General features: G+C 56.0%; 1 protein-coding gene across 1 annotated transcript in view; it reads right to left on the reverse strand.

Moving 5' to 3' along the window:
* Positions 1-216: 216 nt before the first annotated feature.
* Positions 217-18,126, reverse strand: part of LOC104669273 (NADH-cytochrome b5 reductase 3) — a 31,495-nt gene continuing 13,585 nt past the window's right edge. The window contains exons 3-9 of the mRNA XM_010372246.2: positions 12,722-12,794; positions 12,225-12,331; positions 9,475-9,604; positions 8,941-9,024; positions 8,650-8,735; positions 4,765-4,864; positions 217-1,333 (exon numbers count right to left, since the gene is read on the reverse strand). Of these exons, the coding sequence (XP_010370548.1) occupies positions 1,161-1,333; positions 4,765-4,864; positions 8,650-8,735; positions 8,941-9,024; positions 9,475-9,604; positions 12,225-12,331; positions 12,722-12,794 (753 nt within the window). The 3' untranslated portion in view covers positions 217-1,160. The remainder of the gene's footprint in view (positions 1,334-4,764; positions 4,865-8,649; positions 8,736-8,940; positions 9,025-9,474; positions 9,605-12,224; positions 12,332-12,721; positions 12,795-18,126) is intronic.

Raw genomic sequence — 18,126 nt, forward strand, 5'->3', positions numbered from 1 at the left:
CTGAGGCAGGAGAATCGCTTGAACCCGAGAGGCGGAGGTTGCAGTGAGCTGAGATCATGCCACTGCACTCCAGCCTGGATGACAGAGGGAGACGCTATCTCAAAAAAAAAAAAAAGAGAGAGAAAGAAAAACAAAATGCTAGGTCTTCCCCAGCCCTTTCCTAACCCCCCACCCCTTGTGATGCAGGTCACAGACCCTCGAGGAGCTAGAGAAGGGTAATATTAGCAAAGTTTTACTTTTTTTCCTACTCATAAATGACTCTGAAAAAGCCGATACGCAAGAGGCTAATGCAACTGTAGTCTAAAGGCAACGTCGAGGTCACCTATATGTCCCTCAGACGAGAGGCACTGCTCAGAATCCCCCTGTGCTGGGGGTGAGGGCAGGAGGGGATGGTTTAGGACAGAGGAATAAATTCATGTGGTTGTGGGAGTTCTGCCATCAGGGATGGTGGCCCCAGCCCAGGACCCCAAAACCCTGAGGTGGCTGCCGACCCCACAGCTCGGGGTTCCCCAAGGCTGCCTCAGTGTTTGGATGGATTGGAAGGAAATGCTGAGGTTCTGGGAGGGCCCCGTGGCCAGCTCCCTCTTCCCACTCTAGCCAGAGAAGAACCAAACGCCCGGCTGACCAGGGCCCTGGGGCAGGGAGCAGTGCTCCAAGAGGGCTTTCTGGTGTCAGTGTCTCACACAGTGTCAGGTGGTGAGGCCTGGGCCTGGCCCTGAGGCGGGAGTGGGGGTGCCAGGCGAGGCTGGGGTGGGCCCTGGCCCCCGCAGCTCTGGGCTGCCTGTCTGTGTCTGCTGACCTCCTGACTGTGGTCCACGGCCGGGAAGGGTGGGCAGACGGCTGCTGGCAGCCCTCAGCCTTGTAGTGTGTGTGTGGGGTGGACGAGGGGTCATGAGGACAGGGATGGGACTGGGCGTCTCTGGTAAGGACCAGTAAATGCCAGACAGGACCTACCCTGAAGGATCAGCTGTGACCCACCTGGGACACAGCCCTGCTCCCGAAGGGGCCCCAGGGGGCCTGCTCGGCTGGGTGACTCACCAGGGCACGGGCAGGCCAGGCTGAACCCGGGGCCCCAGTGTGCAATGAGGGGAGGTGACTGGGTGAGTGTGGACAGGGCATGGGGTGTGTGGGGCGGGTGGCCGTGTGGCCATGCCCGGCCCTCAGAAGGCGAAGCAGCGCTCCTTGGGGTGGCCCACGCGGTCCAGGTTGGGCAGGCAGGCGTACTGGATCATGGGTGGGGGGCCACACATCAGCACCAGCGGCTCCTCCTCTGGGGGCGGAAGGTGGTCCCGGATCATCTCCTCATTCACGAAGCCCTGGCTGTAGTCCCAGGCTGTGGGGTGAGAGACCAGGTAAGCTGATGTGTGGCTGTGGGGTCACCAACCTACTGACCGACCAACTCTAGGCGGTGAATTCCTTAAATGCTGAAGAATGGAGAGGCTGATCCCAGCAAACTGTCACCAGGACCCCCTGCCCCCAACCCTGACTCAAGCCTGTGGCCTCAGGCCCTGTAGCCTGAAACCAGAATGCAAGCCCGACATGCTTCCCTTCACTGCACTTTATAGTTTGCAAAGCCTTTTGCTTCCATTTGGCCTCCCATGTGGCCCTTGGAACAACCCAGTGGGTGGACAGGGCGGGGAATATGAATCCCATTTTACAGATGTGGCAACTGAGGCCCAGAGGACCCAGAGTTGAGTTGCTCAAGGTCACATAATGAGACAGGGACATGACCGAGATGTACCTTCCAGGATCCAGAGGTCCCCAGGCTGGTGCTCTGCCCCAGGCTGGTCAGGGTGACAGTCTCTAACTGCCCCCACCTCCATGAACCCACTGTGACTCCCCCACAAGAATGTTGGCCCATGCGGAGCCGAGTCTCATCCACAGCTGTGTGTCCTGCCCCCTCGAGCCCTGAGCACCCACGATGATATGGCTGGTCTCTATCCTTAGCAACCAGAAACAGCCACCCCGCAGCCCTCAACACCAACAGAAAAGCTGCTGAAGCCTCAGGCCAGGAGGGCTGGCACTGGCTGACACAGACACCTTGCCTAGATGGCCAAAGTTTACAGCATATAGTCCACACTATGGAGGGCCTGACGGCGAGAGGCCAAAGCAGTCCCAGCTTGCCCTGGAACCAGGAAGAGTCTACCGTGCTGAGCAACGGGGTCCTCTTTATCTCATGGACACCACGAGCTAAGTAACTGGTCACATTTCCCTTTTCACCTTGGCTGCTGGGAAGCCTGGAATGATAGGCATGGCCCATTCACGGCAAGCGTGCATTATAGTCCGTTTTCGTACAAACCCCATTCCTGAGTCCATTCATTTTATGGCCCTGCACTTGTTTTCCATTTGTGCCACTCTGACTCACCAGATGAGTCTTTGTAAGCTTCCTAAATCCCTCTGGAACAAGGCAAGGCACAGAAAATATTTTTATAGGCCAGCTGGGCGCGGTGGCTCAAGCCTGTAATCCCAGCACTTTGGGAGGCCGAGACGGGCGGATCACAAGGTCAGGAGATCGAGACCATCCTGGCTAACACTGTGAAACCCCGTCTCTACTAAAAAATACAAAAAACTAGCCGGGTGAGGTGGCGGGCGCCTGTAGTCCCAGCTACTCGGGAGGCTGAGGCAGGAGAATGGCGTGAACCCGGGAAGCGGAGCTTGCAGTGAGCTGAGATCCGGCCACTGCACTCCAGCCCCGGCGACAGAGTGAGACTCCATCTTAAAAAAAAAAAAAAAAGAAAATATTTTTATAGCCGGGCAATGGATCTGAAATGGATCTGAAAGTACTTTGTAAAAACTGCACGGGAATAAACTGTATTTGCTAGTGTACAAAATGTGCAGGTATGTAAGACACCTTTTAATTTCATAGGGATTTCTTTTTAGTGTGTTATGTGGTTTTTTGGTTTTTTTTTTAAGACAGGAATTGGCCATGTTGCCCTGGCTGGCATGCAGTAGCTATTCACAAGTGCGATCATAATGCCCTCCAGCCTGGAGCCCCTGGGCTCACGTGATCCTCCTACCTCAGCTTTGAGTAGCTGGGACTACAGGTGCATGCCACCGTGCATGGCTTAGTGTATTTTTCTCTGTACCTGTCCTGAAAGTGGCTCTGGGAGGGAAACAGTCACTGCCCCTGCCCGGAGACCTTGCCGCTCTCCTCATCCTTCGCCTAGCTACGGTACAGCCAGACTGGCCTGTTACCACTTTCTTTCTCAATCTCTGGAATTTCAGCTTACATCTAATGCTACAGCAGCACCTCAACTAGGCTTAAATTGGGGGTAACAGTGGCGATAAATGTACATGAAAAATGCTAGGCGATCACCCAACTAGTCCTCTCATCGGCAGGTAACTGTCCCTAGGTGGTGGTGCAGGCGCTGCTGCCTGTTGCCACCAGGGGTCAGCATTGGCCCCTCCCTGGGGGACCAGGCCTTGCTCTGGCCACAGGGCAGGGGCTCCAGCATGCACCAGGGACCCAGATCACTCATCTGGAATCCGGATGGGGCTAAACCCTGCCTCCCAGCGAGCTGGCCCCACTCATGCTATTAGAAACTGCAGTCAGAAGGAAGCGAAGCCGCCTATCACTTCCTCCCTTTGCTCTCTTTGGACTGACACATGGGTACAGGATAAATGCTTTTTTTTTTTTTTTTTTGAGACTGGCTGACACAGACATGGTGCCAGTCCCAGGGCCCACGTGCTCCTTGCTGGGAAGAGCAGAGGGTGGTGTGGACAGAGCTCCCTCATCAGCAAAGGGTGAGCGCCCCGCACAGCGGATAAGTTCCGGGGAAACGGGCCGTAGGAGGTGCCGGAGGCAAAGCAGGGGCAGATGGCAGGACGAGACCCCAAACTGGCGCTCACGCGGGTGTTCAAAAATGGTGCTTCCAACACTTAGAAATTTCCCAGAAAATGCAGGTCCCCAGCTTCTCTTGGAAACAGAGGCCCTGGCCACACAGGGCTGTACTCCACAGCAGGACTGCCCACGGCGGGTGGGACTATGTCCTCCGGACCAGGCAGATGCACTCCAATTTACCACAGTCCCTATAGTCTCTCAGCCCGGCAGCTAAACATCACCAGAATGATCCTAAGCTAAGTAACTGGCCTGGGGAAGCCTGAGCTTTGCTTTTCTTACAGCAAAGAAACTGAGATATTACTTATTCCTACATCTCTATCTGAAGCCGAAAAGGGAAGGGCGCTTTAACTCCCAGAGGCAACCTCACTGCAAGTGGTGGGTGTGGCGGTCCTCACCGCTGCCTCCAGTGCGGTCTTGGCTCTCTCACAACTCCCTTGGCAAGCAGCTTAGCCACTGGACAGGTGGAACAAGGGTAACCCCAATGTCAGCCTAGCCCACTCCCCAGGGTTGACGATGGGAGAGAAGATGGCCTTGGTGTACTCGGCAGCTTCTGAGAGTGTGCACGCTGGGACGTGGAAGAGGCAGCCGCCACCGCTGCCCCAAGACTTGCCCTGAAGTGAGCCCTGCCCAGGGAGAGGACGGTGGCCTTCTCTGCCCAGCCGGGCAGTGCAGTGCACCCGGGAAAGGACTCCGCCTCTGGAAGCAAGGACCTGGGTTCCAGGCCAGGCTGTGGTGGTTTCCAGCCATGTGCTTCAGTGAGCCCTCGTTCCTCATCTGTGAGACAGGGCCACACCACCTCCCTCCCACAGGGCCATAGTGTCTGCCAGACATTGTGCAAAGGCTCAACGCCACGAAGGGCTGGGCAAAGGTGAACCGCGGGCTGGCACCTACCACCCACCCAGCACGGGGCCTCCCTCGCTCACCTTCAGGGGCTCTGTCCAGCGTGTACCAGAGCTTGAAGCGTGCAGAATGTTCGTTCCTGAGTTCCTCCAGCTCAGGTCGCAGCAGGATGTCCTTCTCGGTCTGCAAGGGACAGGGCCAGGGGGTCAGGAGGGATGGGTGGCAGAGACTGCCCCTGGAGACACTCAACAGAGACGCACCTGGTCATCGCACCCGCCCATGTGCCACAGGCTTGTGGAGCTTCCAGGAGAAGACTCGGCCAGAGATCACCCCACCACCCCCTCTCCTTGTCTAGCCTACAGAGCCCCTCAAAGCTGTTGCCGAAGCGGCGAAGGCGTTCGCTAGAAACTCAGTGTGTCGGCCGGGCGCAGTGGCTCAAGCCTGTAATCCCAGCACTTTGGGAGGCCGAGACGTGCGGATCGTGAGGTCAAGAGATCGAGACCATCCTGGCTAACATGGTGAAACCCCGTCTCTACTAAAAAATACAAAAAACTAGCCGGGCGAGGTGGCGGGCGCCTGTAGTCCCAGCTACTCAGGAGGCTGAGGCAGGAGAATGGCATAAACCCGGGAGGCAGAGCTTGCAGTGAGCTGAGATCCGGCCACTGCACTCCAGCCTGGGTGACAGAGTGAGACTCTGTCTCAAAAAAGAAAAAAAAGAAACTCAGTGTGTCAACTGCTTCTGCTGTTGTGCGGAAATGGGCTCAATGTCCTGAGAGGGGGGAAAATGGAAAAAACTAAAGGCGGCCGAGCTGCGTGACACGTAACAGGGAAAAGACGGGAAATGCGACAGACCCTCCAGGCAGTCAGCCTGGCAGCGAGTATAACACATACAATAAGCAATGGCCGTGTGAAAAGGCGCAGGGTTTGCCACCCTGAGCCTTCCAGCAAGTCTTTTTGAGTTCTGAGATCTCATTCAGATTGTACCTCCAGAACCCAGGAAGTACAGACACCACTCCCCACCCCACCTGGCCCCCTCGGGCCTTGCCCACACCCCATGCCCCTGGCTGGCCTGAAGCTCCCCAGCCCTACCTGGCAGTCACAGAGCTCTACAGAACTCAGTCCAGCATCATCCCTTCCAGGAAAGCTTCCTGGACCCTCCAGGGGCTACCAAGGATCTCCTCCTGAATCCCCCACCTGCCTCGCCACACGCGCCCCCGCCCCCCCCACCACCCCTCTCCCCCCGCCATCCCCATTCCACTTCTGATCACATCACAGGCTGCTGCCCAGTGTTTGCAGGTCACACAGGGACAGAGGGGGCTCGTCAGGCCAATGTGCAGTGTCCCTGACCCCATGGGACTCAAAGAAACCGGGGGCCAAAGACTGCTGCCACCCAGAAAGGTCTGCCCACTAACAAATCGCTACTGAGTCCCCAGGCTGGGCAAGGGCGGGGTGGACTCTCCCCAGGAGGCAGCCACAGATGTGACTTCTCTGTTCCCAGGGTGGGGAACAGCACCCAGCCTCCACGTAGCCCGAGGCGCCTGAATATGGGAATTGCCAGGGTGGGGGATTGCAGGTCCAGCTCCTCGGTGCTCCCCTCCAGGAGATGAGCTGTGTGAGGGGCATGAGCCTCGACACATCCTAGGGAAGACGGGGTGTTAAACAGTTTTTCCAGTTTCTGAGGGTAGGAGGCTGAGGGCCCTTTCTGCTCTAACGGGGTGAGGACAGGGACAGAGACAGGCTTTGGGCTAGATGAGCTCAAGGAAAAAAATGCAGAAAATATGGAAGAAAAAGTACCTGAAACCCTTCAGAAATAATGACTGTTAGGATTTGTGTGTGCATCTTTTGACTTTGTTTTCTATTAACTATGTGTAACTTTCTTTTTAGGCTAGACACGGTGGTTCATGCCTGTAATCCCAGTACTCTGGGAGGCTGAGGTGGGCGGATCACTTGAGGTCAGGAGTTCAACACCAGCCTGGCAACATGGTGAAACTCCATCTCTACTAAAAATACAAAGAATTAGCCGGCGTGGTGGTGGGCGCCTATAATCCCAGCTACTCAAGAAGCTGAGGCAGGAGAATTGCTTGAACCTGGGAGGTGGAGGTTACAGTGGGCCGAGATCATGCCATTGCACTCCAGCCTGGGCAACAAGAGTAAAATTCCGTCTCAATTTTTTTAAAAAAGTTATGTCTTCCTAACTAAAGTGTGTCTCATGCTTTAATCCTCACCACCATCCTGTGAGGTGGCCACCGCCTCGACCCACTTGACAGATGAACAGAGGGAAGGAACCTTGGGGGTGTGCTACTCGAGGGTAGGGGGCTCCCAGCTCAAAACCAGGCACTGAGGTCACAGAGGAAGGAAGGAGAGGAAAGGAGCGGCGATGACCTGACTGGCACGGTTCTCAGAGTGTAGCGTGGGGACCCGTGGGGTTGGGACCCTGAAGAGGATCCCTGAGGCCAAACAGTTTTCATATAATACTGAGACATTATTGGCATTTTTCCCTCTTGCTCTCTCAGGAGTAGATGGGGCCACTTTCCAGAGGCTGCGCGTCTGGCCACATCACGCAGATGGGATGCAGAAACAAACAGGAATCCAGCTGTCCTATAAAGCGAGACATTCCAAGGTTTGCAAAAATGTAAAACAAAATGATGTTTTCTAAAGTACAGTTTTTTAAAAATAAAAATAGGCTGGGCGCAGTGGCTCACGCCTGTAATCCCAGCACTTTGGGAGGCCGAGGCAGGCGGATCACCTGAAGTCAGGAGTTTCAGACCAGCCTGGCCAACATGGTGAAACCCCGTCCCTACTAAAAATACAAAAATTAGCCGGGCGTGGTGGCAGGCACCTGTAATCCCAGCTACTCAGGAGGCTGAGGCAGGAGAATCACTTGAACCCCGGAGGCAGGGGTTGCGGTGAGCCGAGATCGCGCCACTGCACCCCAGCCTGGGGGACAAGAGCAAGACTTCATCTCAAAAATAAATAAATAAATAAAAATAAAAATATGCCCTGGTTTGAGTCCTGGTTTGAGCACTTCCCATGAGACACGCAGTCAAGCCCCTCCCGGAGTCTGTGTCTGGAGGTACAAAATAAGGTGACCACACTGTCCTCATTACCAGGTACAAAGATGGCCTGTACAGGTGACAGTCTGGGGGCCTCCACAGACTCTGACCCAGCACCACCAAGTCTCACTGCTGCCCTCCCTCCCTCCACACCAGCAAGCCTGGAATTTCTTCCTTTCTCCCCTGGGCCTAACAAGGCCATCTCGGTTTGCCTTGGGGCAGTTTTCTGCAGCTGTGGGGAGGCAGGGTGGGGCAAGGACCCACATCCAAGGACCTTAGGCAAGTATCTTCTCCCCCAGTCTACGTCATCAGTCACAAAACACTGAACCTGGAAAGACCTTGGAACAACCCAGTTTCATCAGCTCATTCTACAGATGAGGGAGTGAAGCCCAGAGAGGGAAAGCAGCTCGTCCAAGGCCACACAGCAGGCCAGAGAGGCAGGCAGTGGGCTCGTGGACAAGGATATGAATCAGAAGCCAGAGAGACCAACATTCAAATCCTGCCCTGACACCCTGTAGCTCAGGGGCTTCGTGCAAACGTCTGGTCATTTGTAAGATGAGCCCCTCCATCTCCAGGCCAGCCCAGGCCATTGTTCCTCCCACTCCACCGGCGGGTTCCAATCCGTGCTCATGGTGAGGGGAGTTCTGAGTTTTGGAGGAAGCAGCCAGGGGATGGGGTGCTCAGGGAGCTCCCCGCAGGGCAGCCCCCTCAGCCAGATACAGGCTCTGCACCACAAAGCCTGCCTGCCATGCTGCTGCGAAGGCCGCCAGTGCACAGAACGTTCAGAGCTCCCCCCATGCTGGTCATCCCCAGAATCTTAGCAGAGCTGTGCACACCCCTGAACAGCACCTGAGCAGGCCCTAAGTCCCCTCTCAGGAGAAGCCGAGTTTGCCCATCAGGGGGACACCCACTGACCTGGTTGGCAAAGAGCAGATGGCACACGGTGTGGTCATCAGGGTCCTTCATGATAGCGCGGATCACCTGCAGCATCGGAGTGATGCCTGCAAAATAGCCGGCCACGTGCTGAGTGAGGCCTGCTCACAGGCACCGCCCCGCCCAGGTGTACTGGGGGAGAGCGGCCAGGACCACTGGGCCTAGGCCCCTGACCTCTGGTAGCTCCCAGGCACTCAGAACCTGTGCCTTACCCACACCCCAACTCCACCCTTAACATCAGCCGCCGGACGCCTCAGAGGGGGTTCCATGTACCTGTCCCTCCCGCGATCATGCCCACGGACTTCACTGTCTTGATGACGGGGTTGGACTTTTTGTCAGGCCGGATGGCGAACTTCCCTGGGGAGAGAGAAGGCGTGAGGCCCGGCCGTCAAACATGCCATGCGAGGGGGCTGGAGAGTCTGGAGAACCTGCCCCCACTGTGAGGTCCAAAGTGGAGGCGGCTGCCATTCTATGCCAGCCATTAGGAGGGTGCAGGAGCAGTGGAGAGGCTGGGAACCTGGAGGCTCAGCTCCGTCCTCTTGCTTGCTTGTTTCAGATGCTGAGAAAGCCAAACGGAGGCTGGCAGTGGGTGAGATGTGGTCCCCAGGAGTGGCCTGTCTGCAACCCCTGTGCCAGCAACTTATCCCCTCTACAGGCAAGGAGACTCAGGTCCCAGAAAGGGACAGCTGGCCCAATGGGAGTCACCCATCCACAGAGAGCCAGGGACCTGCACCCTGCACCCAGCACCCCCAAGCTCTCCAATTCTCTGAGCCTGCTCTGTAATCAAGGGATTCCGACCCAAGTCACCTTTGCCCTGGTAGACCAGCAGCCCGTTGGGGCCCCGGAACTCAATGGTGTCTCCAATCTGCATGCTTTCCAGGTACTGAGACATCTTTCCTCCAGCGGGAAACTTGGGATGGGTGTCCTTGAAGTAAACCTGCAAGACACCCCCGCAGCCCTCAGCTCCCGGCTCCAGGTCTCAGGGGTGAGCGCTTGCCCACAGCGGGGGGCAAGTGCCTCTTCCGCAGCTCTTCTGAGGCCCACACATGGCCTTCTCCTGTGGAGCCCAATCCACCCAGCCGTCAAACTGTAACCGTCCTGCACCCTGTCCTTCACCCCATCCTCCCAGGAGTCAGCCTCCCCGACATCCCCAGGGAAAGCAAAGCACCAGCCTTGTGTACAAGGCCAACCAACTCCAGGGCTGGATGTGCTCACATTTCACCAACTGTCTCCAGGGTCCCCTCCCAACGGGAGACACTGACACCCATCAGCAAAGTCAAGGCTCTGGGAGGTCCACTCAGCCACACTCCTCCTGGTGGACACTCAGTCCCTTCTGTTGTGTGCTGTCATAAAAAACCTCGCTCACGCTTGGAACTACCTCCTGCCCTGCACTCTCTGGGATTACTGTCTTGGGAAAGAGAAGGGCCTCAATCTGACACCTACAAAGAGATGGGGAGACAGAGGAGTGGCTCACCCTGCCCAGGGAGTCTGATGGATGGAGAAGGGGAAGGCAGCTGGGGGAGGGACAGTGTGTATACAGGGCCTCGGGGAGGGGAGCCTGTTGTGGCTTCAGCACGGAGGGTGGCTACGGGGCGTGGAGGTAGAGGGGAGTGGAGGGCCAGGGAGAGGCAGACAGAGCACACTTTCCTGGGCCCTGGGTGCCAGGCCAGGACTCTGACCTTTACCAAGGACCAAGGGAGCCAGCAAGGTCTGGTCACCTTGCGTTTTTCATCCCCAACTTGAATCCTCCTAATAGCTTTTCCACATCTGGCCAGAGAGACTTCAATGTGAACAGATGCTTGAGCCCTCACCACCTCCTCTGTGCTTCTGGACAAAGCCCCAAACCTTACTGGGGCCTCCAAGGCCCTGTCTGGCCCCACTGACCTCTCCCACCCCTTGCCCCAACCCTCCAGCCACTTCAATCCTCGAGCCTGCTGCTGACCTCAGGGCCTTTGCACCTGAAGCTTCTTTTCTTCCTTCTTCACCTGGTCAGCGCCTACTCAGTCCCAGATCTCACCTTCCCTGTCGCCTACTAGGGAGCCACTCTCACCAGCCAACCCCACCCATCCCTGGTGGTCCTTCTGGAAGCTCGGTCGCAGGTACCTGTCCCCTGCAGGGAGCACTGGCTTCCCCATGACCATGTGCCCAGTGCCCAGTGCCCGTCCTCCAGCCAAAGACAGGTTCCTGAGGCCAGGTCTGGGTGCCCCAGCAAGGAAGGAGCCCAGGTCAGGGCCCCTCCCACTCTTGAGATCCAGTGCCTGCCCCAAGACCTGGCGAGATCCAGGGCCTCAGCTGCGGCCCAGTAAGGGAGCTCCAGGGACACCTGAGGGCACTGGGCTGGGAAGGCTATAGGGCTTTGGCCTTGACCGGGGAGGGTCTCCAACACCCCATATACCTACCGGTCTAGGCTGCTTCTCACCCTCTGTTCTGCAGGAAAACTTGTATTTCTTTTTTTTTTTCCTTTTTCTTTTTTGAATGACTCTCGTTCTATTGCCCAGGCTGGAGTACAGTGGCACAATCTTGTCTCACTGCAACCTCTGCCTCCCAGATTCAAGCAATTCTCCTGCCTCAGCCTCCCAAGTAGCTGAGATTACAGGTGCACGCCACCATGCCCAGCTAATTTTTTTGTATTTTTAGTAGAGACGGGGTTTCTCCATGTTGGCCAGGCTGGTCTTGAACTCCTGACCTCAGGTGATCCACACGCCTCAGCCTCCCAAAGTGGCTTACAGGTGTGAGCCACTGTGCCCAGCTAAAAGCTTGTATTTCTAATTTTCATAAAAATGTCCCTGCTGGAGCCGCTGTGTTGCCTCTTACTTCCCACTCAGCATGTATGTTTCAGGCTCTGGGCTGCGGCCCCAGGTCTGTGGTCTGCTGCCCCTAACGGCTGCATCTTCTACTGTGAACCTCCACCTCGAACTCCGCAACAGACCCCAGAAAGCCCATCACCCCAGCTCCCAGACCACACCGCACGAGCCCCTCACGTTTCCCTAGCAGGCCTGAGGGACATTTCTCAGAGAAAGGAGTAAGAACAGGGCCTGCGTGTCACAGAGGCCCAGCCGCTGACCACAGTGGAGTGGCTGCCTCACCCCGCACACTCGGGACCCAGCTCCCAGGAATCTCCCGGCATGAGAGCAGGGACAGGGCTGTGCTGTCACACCTCGCAGCAGGGGCGTCTGCACCACCGGCCAGCCTTCCTGGCGCCTCTGCTGCAGGTACCTGTCCTGGTTTAAGGGCGCTTGCCCTGAACCCTGGCCCCTGATCTCTGCCAAGACCCCCTTGTTTGGCTTTTGTTGGTAAACGATGACGTGCTATTTACTCAGAAACCAGGCACAAGGGAGCCCTGGGTCTTTAGAGTCCAGGCCGTGGGGGACGTGGACTCGAGAGGAGTTCTAGAAGCCACTGCATCTGCAAGCCCCTGGGGAAGCAGGGCAGCCATGACCAAGGCTAGGCTGCACAGCGCGGGAGTGGGAGCCTTCCCTGTCCGGGGGGGTCCACGTGGGCTGTTGCCATGGCCACCCACCCGCACCTCCTCCACAGTCATGGCCCAGAGGCTTTACCTTGATGACCAGGTCCACGAAGCCCTTGTCATCATCACTGGAGACAGGTGTATAGGGCCGGATGACCAGGTTTCCGTCAATTCGAGCCGAGAGGTAGATGTGCTGGCCTGCAGGACACAACGGGGTCACTCTGGGCCAGAGATCATCTCTACAGGTGACCCCTGGGTCTTGTCAAGCCATACCCTGCACCCCCACCCAGCATTCAAAGCCTGGCCTGGCCTCAGCTCCCACGGCCCCCTCCCACCCCTCCTGGAGATTCCCCTCACATCCCAGCTTCCTGCCTCCATGCCTTCACTCCTCCCGGTGCCACTGTCAGGGACCCTGGGCCTTCCCACTCTCATTCCAACAGACTCTCCCTCAAAGGCCCAGGGCAGCTGTCACCTCCTCCTGAAGCCTTCCCCGCTCTCCCTGGTGGAAATATGAAGCTCCCATCTCTCTGATCTAGTGCCCCAGCTGCCTGCCAGGCTTCAAGTGGGCCTGGCAGGGGCGTGACTCACCGACGGGGAGGCCCAGGATGTGCTGGGGTGACGGCAGGGCAAAGCGGAAGCGCCGGGTGTCATGGCTGATGATCTGGAGAGAGACCCAGAGCTGCTGAACGGTCCCCAGGGCAGAGGCCTCCCAGGGGGGCTCCCAGGCCTCAGAGTCCCCATCCCATTCCTCCTTTGTGTCCCCACCCTTCCCCATTGCCCAAGTGTCCTTGTAAGAAGTGACGCCGATGCCACATGCGGATGCACACACCTGCACACTGTGTGTGAGTTGCTGAGGTCAGGCGCACACTGGGTGTGTCTGTCCTGGCCCAGAGGGGCCACAAACAAGGTGGCCAGAGCGGGGAATGAACCCAGGGTCCCAAAGGGAGGATGCCAGACAGCCCCAAAAACTTCCAGGACAGGGAGGGAGGAATCCACCTCTGCCTTCAGTTCAAGCACTGGCCTGAAGGGGCAGGAAGAACTCGGGGGCTGGATGGGCAAACTGGGGCAGAGCTAGACAAGGCTGCATGTGCCCAGGCCTGCACCCCAAGAGAGGGGCTGCAGGGCCCACTGCGCCTGAGAGCCCCTTGGGAAATGGGGCAGCCAGGACTGAGGTGGGCTTCACAGGGCAAAAAGTAGGAGCCTTCCCTGCCCAGGAATTCCAAAAGCCCAAAGCCAGGCTTCCACCCTGCACGGGGTGGGCACCCAGGGCATGGCCAGTGGCTGGGACAGTGGCAGAAGAGGAGGGGGGCTGGCTAAGAGCCAGATTGGGCCAGGGACGGAGCTGAGACTAAAACCCCTGAGGTCTTGTTAAGTGGGTCTTATGCTGAGGCCAGGGCCAATCACATAACCAGTTCCAGTCGGAGCTGGAACCAAACCCAGCGTCCTGAGGGTGCACTCCCTGTGGGGTCCCCAGTACCTGGCATGGCCAGGAGAGGGAGTGTGAAGGGGCCATGCGGAAGGTGGGTGCTGCAGAGGCGCTTACATCCAAACATGGCAAAGTCCACACGTGGACGGTGTCATCACTTAGTGGGGGAACAACAGACCTCTCCAACGGGGCAGGACATCACAGATGCCCATCTAGGCTCAGTACAAGAACCCTCTGACCTCAGCAGTGTTCCAGCACAGAGCAGCTGCCTCAAGGAAAGACCCGTCCCTGCACGTGTGAGCAGAGGCAAATAGCAGGAAAGACGGTGCAGACACTACTCAACAGGATCAGGTGTGCAGGTGGCCCACCAACCTCTGCCCGGCAGCCCAGGCCTCAAAGGTACCTCTACCAGAAGCCTCTGCACTATGGGCAAACAGAGCCCCAAGGCCTTCTGGAAGTGAATTCCAGGATTATCAATTGGTCCCAACAGTCAAGGTCAGAAACCCATGCGCCAGAAAACATTTGGAGGAAGAATAGAAATGAGATGGCTGGGCATGGTGGCCTGTAATCCCAGCACTTTGGGAGACCTCACCTGAGGTCAGGAGTTCGAGACCAGCCTGAACAACATGGAGAAACCCCATCTCTACTAAAACTACAAAATTAGCTGGGCGTGGTAGTGCATGCCTGTCATCCCAGCTACTCAGGAGGCTGAGGCACTTGAATCAAGAATCACTTGAATCCAGGAGGCAGAGGTCGCAGTGAGCCGAGATTGCGCCATTGCACTCCAGCCTGGGCAACAAGAGTGAAACTCAATCTCAAAAAAAAAAAAAAAGGAATAGAAATGAGGACAAGAGACGAATAATTATGGTGCTGGCCAACCTCTAGTAGGGCAGCCAGGTGGGGCAAAGCACAGAGCACCCAGAGCAGGCCTGCTGCGGACCCCGCAAAGCCACCACGGGCACAACGCAGGGGCAAAGCTGCAATCCTAGGACATCTGCCACACACTCCCTTGTGTAACATCCCTATGATGAAATACTAAAAGGATCCATGTTGTATGGCTGGCTAAAAAACCACGTTATCAAAACAAGAAGCTGCGTGTGCACACCTGCACCTCCACACACCCCCGTGTACGAACGAAATACCCACATAGGGTCTGGCAGGCTCACGCTGAGCTGTGACCTGGGCCATCTGCATGGGGCCCTGGAGATGCGGCAATGGGGTAGGGATGGAGGTCAACCTTCACAGAGTTTTTATTGTGAGCACATATAAATAATACATTATTTCTGAAATTAAGAAACAATAGGCCGGACGCGGTGGCTCATGCCTGTAATCCCAGCACTTTGGGAGGCTGAGGCGGGCGGATCACCTGAGGTCAAAGTTCGAGACCAGCCTGACCGACATGGAGAAACCCCGTCTCTACTAAAAATACAAAATTAGGCAGTGGTACATGCTTATAATCCCAGCCACCTGGGAGGCTGAGGCCTGAGAATCACTTGAACCTGGGAGGCTGAGGTTGCGGTGAGTCGAGATTGTGCCATTGCACTCCAGCGTGGGCAACAAGAGTGAAACTCCGTCTTAAAAAAAAAAAAAAAAAAGGAACAACAGTAACAGAGCCAGGCATAATGGTGCATGCACATGGTCCCAGCTACTTAGAAGGTTTGTGCCCAAGAGTGTGAGGTTGCAGTAAGCAGCCTGGATGACAGAGCGAGATCTTGTTCTAAAAAAACACAAACACGGCCGGGCGCGGTGGCTCAAGCCTGTAATCCCAGCACTTTGGGAGGCTGAGGCGGGCGGATCACGAGGTCAGGAGATCGAGACCATCCTGGCTAACACAGTGAAACCCCGTCTCTACTAAAAATACAAAAAAACTAGCCGGGCGAGGTGGCGGGCGCCTGTAGTCCCAGCTACTCCGGAGGCTGAGGCAGGAGAATGGCGTAAACCCGGGAGGCGGAGCTTGCAGTGAGCTGAGATCTGGCCACTGCACTCCAGCCCGGGCGACAGAGCAAGACTCTGTCTCAAAAAAAAAAAAAAAAAAAACAAAAAAAAACACAAACACAAAAAAAACCACCAATAACAAGGGAAAAGAATGTTAACAGGTTTCAAAATGTTACGATTTCATTTGGGTAAGAAAAAAACATGTGTGCCTGCTTACATAAGTATAAAACATACCACAGGGCCAGGTGCGGTGGCTCACGCCTATAATTCCAGCACTTTGAGAGGCCAAGTCGGGTGGATCACCTGAGGTCAGGAGTTCAAGACCAGCCTGGCCAGCATGGTGAAACCCCAATTCTACTAAAAATACAAAAAAAAATTAGCAGGGTGTGGTGGTGGGCACCTGTAATCCCAGCTACTTGGGAGGCTGAGGCAGGAGAATCGCTTGAACCTAGGAGGCAGAGGTTGCAGTGAGCTGACATCACGCCATTGCACCACAGCCTGGGCAACAAGAGCAAAACTCCATCTCAAAAACAAACAAACAGCCGGGCACGGTGGCTCATACCTGTAATCCCAGCATTTCGGGAGGCCGAGGCGGGCGGATCACGAGGTCAGGAGATCGAGACCATCCTGGCTAACATGGTGAAACCCCGTCTCTACTAAAAATACAAAAAATTAGCCGGGCGAGGTGGCGGGCACCTGTAGTACCAGCTACTTGGGAGGCTGAGGCAGGAGAATGGCATGAACCCGGGAGGTGGAGTTTGCAGTGAGCCGAGATTGCACCACTGCACTCCAGCCTAGGTGACAGAGCAAGACTCCATCTTGGAAAAAAAAAAAAAATTCATATCCCGAGGGTAAGTGTGGTCTCATCTGGAAGGTGGTGATTTACTTTTTTTTGTTTTGTATTTTTATTTTTTTTGAAACAGAGTTTCGCTCTCATCACCCAGACTGGAGTGCAACGGTGTGATCTCAGCTCACTGCAACCTCTGCCTCCCGCTTCAAGCGATTCTCCTGCCTCAGCCTCCCGAGCAGCTGGGATTACAGGCACCTGCCACCACGCCTGGCTAATTTTCGTATTTATTTATTTTTTTTGAGATGGAGTCTTGCTCCGTAGCCCAGGCTGCAGTGCAGTGGCGCAATCTCGGCTCACGGCAAGCTCCACCTCCCGGGTTCACGCCATTCTCCTGCCTCAGCCTCTAGAGCAGCTGGGATTACAGGTGCCCGCCACCACACCCGGCTAATTTATTTATTTATTTATTTGTTTATTTCGAGACAGAGTCTCGCTCTGTCACCCAGGCTGGAGTGCAATGGTGCCATCTCGGCTCACTGCAAGCTCCGCCTCCCGGGTTCACACCATTCTCCTGCCTCAGCTTCCCCAGCAGCTGGGACTACAGGCGCACGCTGCCACGCCCAGCTAATTTTTTGTATTTTTAGTAGAGACAGGGTTTCACTGTGTTAGCCAAGATGGTCTCGATCTCCTGACCTTGTAATCCGCCCACCTCGGCCTCCCAAAGTGCTGGGATTACAGGTGTGAGCCACCGTGCCTGGCCTAATTTTCGTATTGTTAGTAGAGATGGGGTTTCACCATGTTGGCCAGGCTGGTCTCAAACTCCCGACCTCAGGTGATCCACCGGCCTCAGCCTCCCAAAGTGCTGGGATTACAGGTGTGAGCCACCGTGCCTGGCCTAATTTTCGTATTGTTAGTAGAGATGGGGTTTCACCATGTTGGCCAGGCTGGTCTCAAACTCCCGACCTCAGGTGATCCACCGGCCTCAGCCTCCCAAAGTGCTGGGATTACAGGCGTGAGTCACCATGCCTGGCTGGTAATTTACTTTTCATTTTGTATTTTTTTTTTTTTGCTTCTGAATGTCAACATCTCTGTGAGCTCCTGGGACAATTACAGACACTTGTTCCAAAAGTTCCAGGAAGTGGCCAGCTCCGTGCCATGGAAGCCTGAGATTCCTGTGAAGCCTGAGTCAGATGCACCAGGCACAAGCCCAGGGTGGAGACCTGGGCCCTGGCAGATGACATTCTCTGCTGTGACTCAGTTCTCCCTGCCACACCCCTCCTGTGCCTGCTGGGGGTGGCCAGAAATAGAGCAAGGGAGGGGCTCCGAAGAGGGCAAGCGACCGAAGGAAGAAGCCTTTACTGAGCAGCAAGGCAAAAGAGGGAGAGGATGGTTTTAAATCATAATCAGTGCTTTGAAAAAAATGAGTCAGGTCAGGAACCATGGCTCATGCCTATAATCCCAACACTTTGGGAGGTGGAGGGGCGGGGATCACTAGAGCCCAGGAGTTTGAGACCAGCCTGGGCAACAGGACAAAACCCCACCTCTACAAAAAATACAAAAATTAGGCTGGGCACGGTGGCTCATGCCTGTAATTGCAGCTACTCAGGGGGCTGAGGTAGGAGAATCACTTGAGCCTGGGGAGACAGAGGTTGCGGTGAGCCGAGATTGCACCACTGTACTCCAGCCTGGGACACAGAGCAAGACTCTGTCTCAAAAAAAAGTATGAACTAACTAATGCAAGAAAGTAAGAAGCAAACAGGGCAGAGGGAGCCCACACAGCTCAGAGCACCCAGGGAATCTGCACAGATGTGAAAGGTGTCCAGGTCCAGAAGTACCAGGCTGTGG

This window comes from Rhinopithecus roxellana, chromosome 13, assembly GCF_007565055.1.
Source record: "Rhinopithecus roxellana isolate Shanxi Qingling chromosome 13, ASM756505v1, whole genome shotgun sequence".
NCBI classification, from domain to species: Eukaryota; Metazoa; Chordata; class Mammalia; order Primates; family Cercopithecidae; genus Rhinopithecus; species Rhinopithecus roxellana.